The sequence below is a fragment of the Stegastes partitus genome, unplaced genomic scaffold (genome assembly GCF_000690725.1).
Source record: "Stegastes partitus isolate 25-593 unplaced genomic scaffold, Stegastes_partitus-1.0.2 Scaffold79, whole genome shotgun sequence".
NCBI classification, from domain to species: Eukaryota; Metazoa; Chordata; class Actinopteri; family Pomacentridae; genus Stegastes; species Stegastes partitus.
In genome coordinates, this window is record NW_007577810.1 from 52,181 (window position 1) to 60,446 (window position 8,266).

General features: G+C 38.0%; 2 protein-coding genes and 1 long non-coding RNA gene across 3 annotated transcripts in view; 1 reads left to right on the forward strand and 2 right to left on the reverse strand.

Annotated features, from left to right (window-relative positions):
- pla2g1b (phospholipase A2, group IB (pancreas)) overlaps window positions 1-1,593 on the forward strand; it is a 6,951-nt gene extending 5,358 nt beyond the window's left edge. The window contains exons 2-4 of the mRNA XM_008276738.1: window positions 14-155; window positions 413-546; window positions 1,478-1,593. Coding sequence (XP_008274960.1) covers window positions 14-155; window positions 413-546; window positions 1,478-1,593 — 392 coding nt within the window. The remainder of the gene's footprint in view (window positions 1-13; window positions 156-412; window positions 547-1,477) is intronic.
- Window positions 1,594-1,955: 362 nt separating this feature from the next.
- Window positions 1,956-4,129, reverse strand: LOC103353611 (C-type lectin domain family 4 member E-like). Its single transcript, XM_008276665.1, has 8 exons — window positions 4,091-4,129; window positions 3,932-4,012; window positions 3,764-3,847; window positions 3,592-3,672; window positions 3,439-3,489; window positions 3,214-3,353; window positions 2,393-2,508; window positions 1,956-2,282 (listed from the first exon to the last, which is right to left on the reverse strand). The coding sequence occupies exons 1-8, from the start codon at window positions 4,116-4,118 to the stop codon at window positions 2,129-2,131; spliced, it is 735 nt and encodes a 244-aa protein (XP_008274887.1). The 5' UTR covers window positions 4,119-4,129; the 3' UTR covers window positions 1,956-2,128.
- A 3,033-nt stretch (window positions 4,130-7,162) lies between these two features.
- On the reverse strand, window positions 7,163-8,247 carry LOC103353612 (uncharacterized). Its single transcript, XR_520012.1, has 3 exons — window positions 8,128-8,247; window positions 7,697-7,963; window positions 7,163-7,227 (listed from the first exon to the last, which is right to left on the reverse strand). It is a non-coding gene; the product is annotated as an uncharacterized LOC103353612 (long non-coding RNA).
- Between the last annotated feature and the right edge of the window lie 19 nt (window positions 8,248-8,266).

Genomic DNA, 8,266 nt, shown 5'->3' on the forward strand with positions numbered 1-8,266 from the left:
TTGTGTCTCCCAGTGTTGGCTAATCGAGCTCTGTGGCAGTTCAGGGGGATGATGCTGTGCACCTTACCTGACAGCTGGCCGCTGCTGGACTATGCCGACTACGGCTGCTACTGTGGACTGGGAGGATCTGGCACACCTGTTGATGAGCTTGACAGGTAACACGGCTGCAGTTATTTGTTGTGTCCGCTGATGTTCTCTGTTCAGGTGCCCTAACCTGAGCACCAGTCATGCTGTTGTTTGGACAAAACAGGATATTTTGAAGACTTGGACTCATTTATGGGATAAAAAAAAAAAAGATATTTCTTAACATCTTCTAGACTAAACAACTAATGGAAAACCAAACTCACAGATTATTTGATAATTAAAGTAATTTGTGGTTGCAGTTCTGAGGTGCTGTTTGTGTGTGTTGTAGCTGCTGTCAGGTCCATGATCGGTGCTACACTGAGGCCTTGCAGCACGATGAATGCTGGCCCATATTCGACAACCCGTACACTGAAATATACAGTTACACCTGTGACGAGGCCAGCAAGACGGTCACCTGTCTGAGTGAGTGTTCAACAACAACCTGTAGCCGTTTAGCCACTAAGTTTCTTGTGATATTGCACTTAGTGCTTGGAAATCGCACAAGAAATTTTCGTTCTTTTATGCATAGCAATCAGTTCTTCAGTGACCAGTGTGTAGGACTTACTGAGATGTATCTGTTTTGTCATTTGTGGATAATAAACTGCAACTACAAATAGTTGTGTTTCACTGCACAGTGCCCACTGGAAACTGGGTTTGCTCTACGCATGTGGAAAAATGCAGCTGCTTCTTGTTACTGAAAAAATAAGGCCAGAATGAACAACCTTGGCCTCTGATTAGACAAATTTGGGAGAGATTTTGAAACCTGCTCAAACATTCTCACCTGTAGCACAACTAAATTAGATGCAATCACAAATGTTACAGCCTTTTCAGTCATAGTGGCACCAGGGGATCTCTTCACTGAATGTGTTGCTCTATGCATAAGAGCTATAGTCCAAGAAGCAGAACTGCTTTGGTTCTCATTATCTTAAAAAAAAAGAAAAGCAAAAGTAAACATGTTTCCACAGAGGCCCAGATCTGGTCTGACTCACCAGATGTAGACTGTTGGTATAAACCTGCCATTTGTCACATTTCATGTGGCTTTCAGGATGACTGTGACTGGTTTAAGGAAATGCAAACAAGCCAGAGTGTTATATCCATGGAGGAATGATAATTCGTGTAGAATTGCAGAATGGTCTGATAATACAAGACTACCCAGAACAGACAAACCAAACAGTGACTTTGGAGAGGGCATCCTGTGTTTTTATGTTGAAGTGGCCGCTATAGTCCTACACACTGGTCCTTTATAATTATGTGGAGAATGGATTAAAAAAATGTTTGTTGGTTGATCCCTCTATTTCCTATCCCACCTCTCTCCCCCACTCATCTGTTGCTCTCCTCTGTTTTTGTCATTTAGATAACGATCCCTGTGAGAAGTTTATCTGTGAGTGTGACAGGAAAGCAGCCATGTGCTTTGCCAAGGCAGAATATAATGAAGAAAACGCCCACCTTCCTAGCGATCGCTGCAAGTAAACTCAGGAGCACAGGGATATGTAGTCATGAAGAATTCGTTTTGAAACAAAGTCCTCTATGCAGCTTCCACCAAAATATGGCTGAATCAAATGCTTGTCCGCTTGAGTGCAGCCAATTTCCTAAGTACAGAACAATTGCTTAATCTGCAGCATACTGTGTGAACAGACTAACATTTCAACACTCCTGAGTCTTTCTCACAGTCAGAGTGGACAAAGACAAGATATGTTCAACATAAACCAAGTATACATTATTCACTGGATAATTTTATGATGAATTCAAGAGTTTCCATAGTCAGTGGAGAAATACTTCTCCAGCACTGAGGAGTATGCTGCTATTTATAATCAATAAAGTAAAACAAGTGGTTTTTGTTTTGTTTTTTTGTTTTTTTCATATTTACTGCTTTATTGTCCAATAAAATCCTTACAGACAAGCATTCAAGTTTCATGTCTTTATGTGATACACACTCAATTACAAATCAGTAACATCTTTTCACATTGTGTTGGGTCTGTCCTGTTGGTGAGAGGTCCACTGTCTCTCACAACCTGGATTCACAGATGTACCTGTACGACAGTTTACAGTCCGCATCATTCCACAGCTTGCGTTTGCGTGTGATGGAGCCATGAATCTGTCCGCAGTCCTCTCCGTTCACTCTGTAGTCCCAGTCGTCAGGCTGACCTTCATCCCAGTAACTGAAACCAAACACAGGAGGGAAGGGAAGCAGTGATGTTACAGGTGTTGATCACTCCACGACCCCGAGCTTCTTCAATTTGTCTATTTGCATGTCTTTCATTTCTCTTACGTTTGGGTTGAGTCAAAGTTGGTTCCATCCACCCAGCTCCAGTGCCCCTCATGCTCCCGCTCCACAAGTCCAATCCAGTAGTTATATCTGATTTCAACAATTTTTGAAATGTAGTCCTACAATATAAAGACAACAATGGGTTATTTTTAAGCCTTTGTTAAATGTGTAAGTCTTTTGCTGTGTGTGCACTGCCTACAGGGCACACTGATACACTGGAGTCTCACAGTAGAAGATTACGGATGTGGTACAGACCCAAATTTAAAAAACCCATTTAATGCTTTTGGGGTTTTTCCCTTTCCTTTAGCGTGTTACAGTTATTTGTGCACGTAAAGATCTGCAAACTTACAAAGCCCAGAGTGCACATCAAAGGCAGTTATTCCATCTCACAGAAAACACTGTTTATTACCTGACTGAACAACTGGTTTGTCTTCTTTTATTTATTTTTGTCATCATGTAGCACACTTGCATAACACCTGCCTGGCAGCTAGTTTGAATGAGCAGCTTCATTGTCGTCTGCCATTATTTCCTCTTCATAGCTACTTCTGCTACTTCCCCTGTAACACTATAAATCTGGCATCACAGTACAGAACTGAGCTGACCGATCAGAGCAGACTGGACTTTTCAGGAGAGGGATCTTAAAGAGACAGGAGCTAAAACAGAGTATTTCAAACAGAGGGTGAGAAGAGGTGCTGCGGCAATGTACAGTATGAGAAAAATGGTGTGTTTTTATAACATTAAAGCATGTAAACATATTCTAGAAGACCCAAAAAATAAAATTATAAACCTGTAAATGTGCACAATATGAGCTCTTTAAACCTTACCAGTTCCTCCACGCTGTTCAGAACCACCAGGTGTCCTGACTCAGTCTTGCAGTGCTCCTCTGCTTTGCTCCAGGTTAAAGTGTTGCTGGATAGCATGTAGCAGCTTCTCTCGAAGGACGTCCATCCTTGTCTACATGTTCCTGGTTTGATGAGGATTAAAACAGTCCAGCTGATGAAACAGCACAGAATTCTGATTTTGCTGAAATTAAAGTATACAGTTTTTACCTCTAATTGGGGACAGTTTCTCTAAAAGGACCTCTTGCACTATTGCTGAATCTGTAATATAAGAAGCCACAAAAACACCAAACAAAGTTTTTTAGAGGATGTACATGTTTTGGCTGCATCATTATATTCAGACCAGAAAGCACTTTCTTTAACCTGAACCTGAAGTTGTTCCTTGATGGCTGATTTTCTTAAGCTGGAGTTTGACATCCGAGATTTCCGTGTTTAACTGGGAGACTTTGAAAAAAGAAAATGGTTCTGATTATCATATTAGAATAATATATCAGTAAGCCAGTTTCAGTTTATTGTTGTGTGTTTAAAGCCGTACATTTTACCCCAGTTACCATCAGCAGAATCAACATGAGCAGCAGCAGGACGGCATAAAGGATATAAACCACTATCTTCTTCAAACCTGTAAAACATTGGAACACATTTTCATTGTTTATGGTGACATCTGAAAGTACTAAATCCAAATCACTTAACGTGTAATTTTTACCTGTAGGCATTGGGATTGTGCGCCTTTCATGGACGGATCCGCTTTCAGGCGAACCAAACTGGTGATACTGAGAGTCCATGACTGAAAAAGATCAGTTTGTTGTAGACAGATCGATTTTTTAGGTACTTAAATGCTGTTAACGAGATAAATTATTCTTACCAGCTGTAGAGTTGTCATTTGCAAGCATTTTCGTGACAATCAGATATTCAGTCCAGACAGTCAGACAAATTAAGTTCACAGTAGATAAGAGTTCAACTCTCTTGTTTGTTTTTAGGCTACATATGTTAACTATTAACAGCTCAATTTGTTTTTTTACTTCTGGCATTATATACCGTACAACATACAAACATTTTCAGATGTACAAGTATACAGTAAATTCGACCAAATCCTTAACTGATTTAAATTATTCTATACTGTACATGTCTTGTCTTCATTATCTTGAATATCTGATGTATAATTTATTACTCAGTGATTCATGTGCATTTCTGCACAATTATGAAATCCTAGACATACAGGGAATAAGACAATATCTCATTCTCTTCATGTCATGTTCCCTACATGTTAGCATATCAAGTCCGACATACCATGCCAATAAAACTTATCGCTTACCTTGATAGAACCAGGGTATCTCTGGATTTCTCTGCCTGGACTCTGACCATGTAATCACAGAACGTCCTCCCCTTTAAAGAGAAACACATTTCAGTTACAGGAAATGTTTGTAATGTGCCTATAAATATTGAGGGCTTTATTAATCATTGTTTTGAGTGGAGTGAGGTTGAGAAGAGAATGCAGGTGATATGGCAAGTTGATGATATAGCTATTGCAGCACAAAGTTGCACTAATTCATTTCCTTTAAAAAAAAAAAACAACTAAATATTGTAAATTGGAATTGTATCCATGTGCCTTCTTTTCCCTTTGTAGGTTGTTTTAGAAGTCTAAAGAAGTAAACTGTGTTTCATTAGAAAATGACTAGGATTCATTTTTTTTCTTATTATAAATTACATGAGGTTTAGAATCGTATCACAACCCCTTATGTGTGACCTGAACCCCAGTTTGGGAGTTACTGCCTGAGAATGTGCAGTGCAGATTTTTTATTTTATTTTATTTTTTTTACTAAAGATTCATGATATTCAGAGTATCAAATATGTTGATAAATTTCCACTCATGCTGGCTGATTGCCGATACAGCTTTCAATATAAATATTCCCCCCACCTAATTACAGAGAACATCAGGCCTCTCCTGTAGTGGAATCAACATAGTATTACACCTTTTCTTATCATGGTGGCCCACTGGCAGGTGCAGACATATGGCACAATTCTTCTCAGTTGTTCACATTATTAGACAGATTAGGAAAGTTACTTAAACTTACATATAAAATATGCCATTTTTATTTTAACCTTTTTAAACAAAACTGTAAACTTTTAGCCTGGCAGACATGATCAGCAAATGTTCACTTTGGGCCAATACCTAAATTTATTTTAAAGCCTTTTATCGACTGCTACAGATGACATGTTATTATCATTATGTATCTCTAATTTGTACAGAACAATTCAGAACAGCTGAACTCTAATTCAGTCACACTGCCAAAGCTTGTTTTGTACAACTCTGTCCTGTGTTACATAGGGCACACCAGACTTTGTGTTTGCTATTTATGTTGGTGGTCATAGTATTTAGAAAATGTTATGTTCTTTCTTATTGATATTTTTAACAGAACATTTGTTATATCTCATTAAAAAGTTGTGTTTCCTGTCCCCTTTTTTTAACAATGAAAACTGGACTGGTTAAATAGGAGTATAACAAGCCTACATCCACAAACATGGACATTTCTCTTAACCAAACACAGGTTGCACACAGTCCATCTATACATCTCTAACAAAACACACAACCACGAATAAGAGACAGACAAACAAAAGAGACTACATGAACTATAATATAATTATTACCTTTACTTTTTACTGTTATATTCTAGCTTATGTATTTTATTTCAGCTATGTATTGTACTCGTATCTTATTGTTTTTCTACTTTTTAGGCGCTGCATATCTTATGCTTTGTCATTTGGGAGAAGTATTTCCTTCTGGATTAATAAAGTTTTATCTTATTTTATTTTAATATGTTTTAAGTGCATTTAGTGAATGTGAAAAGTGTGTTTTGCTACCGTCTCCATTTTGTCTCAGCATGAAAACAAAGTTCCTCTCATCCCACCCAAACACATGAGATATCATTGGAAAGGCCAAGAAGGGAGGAGCAAGACTTCATAGCTGAAATGAGTCAAAAGATACAGATCAAAAACAAATGTTCACTACACAGGACATAAATGAATAGACTGGGTCTCAATCTGTATGCAACTTGCTCAAATGTAGCCACTTTTGTCAGCACATCTACAGTCGTCATTTATACCCTCCCATTAAAAAAGGAAAAAACAGCTAATAAGTTGAAATTGACAAAAGTAAGAATAAATACAAATCTATGAAAATCATGGAATTGCTTTTGAATTGTGATTCAACAGAAATATATTTTTTAAACAAAACAAACAAACAAGCAAACAAGCATGATGGGACCCAAAAACTAATATTTTGTTGAACAATCCTTTGACGCAATCAAGTGTTTTCTGTAACTCTCAATTAGACTTCTGCACCTGTTGACAGGTATTTTGGTTTTGACCCACTGCTCATCAGCAAAGTGCTCTAATGTGTCCTTTTTTTTTTTTTTTTTTTTTTTAAATTCTTTTCTACCACAATTCAAAAGCAACGTCTTATTTCACAAAAATATAATTTAGCAATGTTTTATTTATTATTACTTTTTAAAGTTTCTAGCTATTTTAGTAATTATTGTGAATTTTGCCTTTTCTTTAATGGAAGGGTATAAACACATTTAAGGATTTATACCTTGAACCAACACTGACTAGCTGATTTCCACTATCTTAATATTATTGTTCTTATTCTTGTTCTTCAGCTGCTGTGACACTTCATTTATCCATAAAAGTATGAGTCGAATTCTCATTGCCTTGTGCTCTGATTTGTCATGTTTCAGTGTCTGATCCCCAAAAGAAACACCCTTGTATTTCCTGTGCACAGCGGGCATGAGAATCCTTCCTGAAAGGTAAAGTTGGGCCTAATCAGAATATTATCATAATATATAAAATGGCTGCCAGAAACATTAAACTTAAAAAGAAAAACATGTGACATTTTTGTGTTTTTTAATCTCAGTCAGCAGGAGGCACTTCTTGAGGATGTGCACACAGATATCCCAGTCCACTTCAACTTCCTCTTCTCTGATTCCCATGTAGAAGTGATTTCTGGAAAACAAGACGGTGAATACATGGAAAAATGAGCAATGAGTGTTTTCTAGTAAAGTCAGTTGCTGTCTTTTTGATATTCAAGATTCAAGAAATCATTTTGATATTCATTCATCACTTCATGGGCACTAAAGCACCGAAATTAGTTGGATGTAAGATTCAATCCGTATTTTAGACCTGCTTTTTTAATTTACATCCAGTGCAGCTTTGTAGACGCTGATGAAAGTTGACGTAATAACTTTGAAACTTGTGTTGGTTTTAGGTGTCTACGCATGGATTGGAATAAACTTTGTCCTTGGAAGGTTTAACCATGTGCACAATGGTAAGGTCCCAAGCAGGTAATAATTTCGTAATGTTCTATTAGATACGGTCTATCTTGTTTTGCCAATAAGCAGCTGAAGTATCGAATGTTAGTTGATGCAAGGAGACTTAGAGAGAATGCAAGTAACACAGTAATGACGTGATGTACCTTCGATGCCTTTCTCTGCGGTGTATCGTACAAGATGGGGAAGCTGTAGTGGAGGTGCATGTTCCAGGCAACGATCAGCAGGAGGCGCTGATGAGGAAATTATATCTTGCATATCTGGCTTGTTTCGATTTTGCTATCTGCAAAGGCTTCTTTATTATTCACTGCGGGGTTTGTGAACTCGGGATCGAGTGCTTGGTTGCACACATGTGTATATGGAAGAATATTATCCCCATAGATATGAAACTCTTGTCATCTTGACCTTCAACACTGCAGAGAAACACAGGAGTTGTCACGGAAAGTAATGCACACAAACATCTGCAACCCAAAGACACTTGACAAACAAAAAAGATTGCACTTTGTCAAGTGTCTGTGTGTGTGTGAGTGTGTGTGTGTGTGTGGGTGTGTGTGTGTGTGTGTGTGTGTGTGTGTACCTCGTGTTAGTCTGAGTACCCTCAAGACCCTTAGGATGTTGGGACTGATTGGAATTACATGCGCCATTTACATCTCGCTGAAAATGATGCTGATGATGGAAGTCAAGACGACAGCAACATCCAACAGATTCCATCTAAA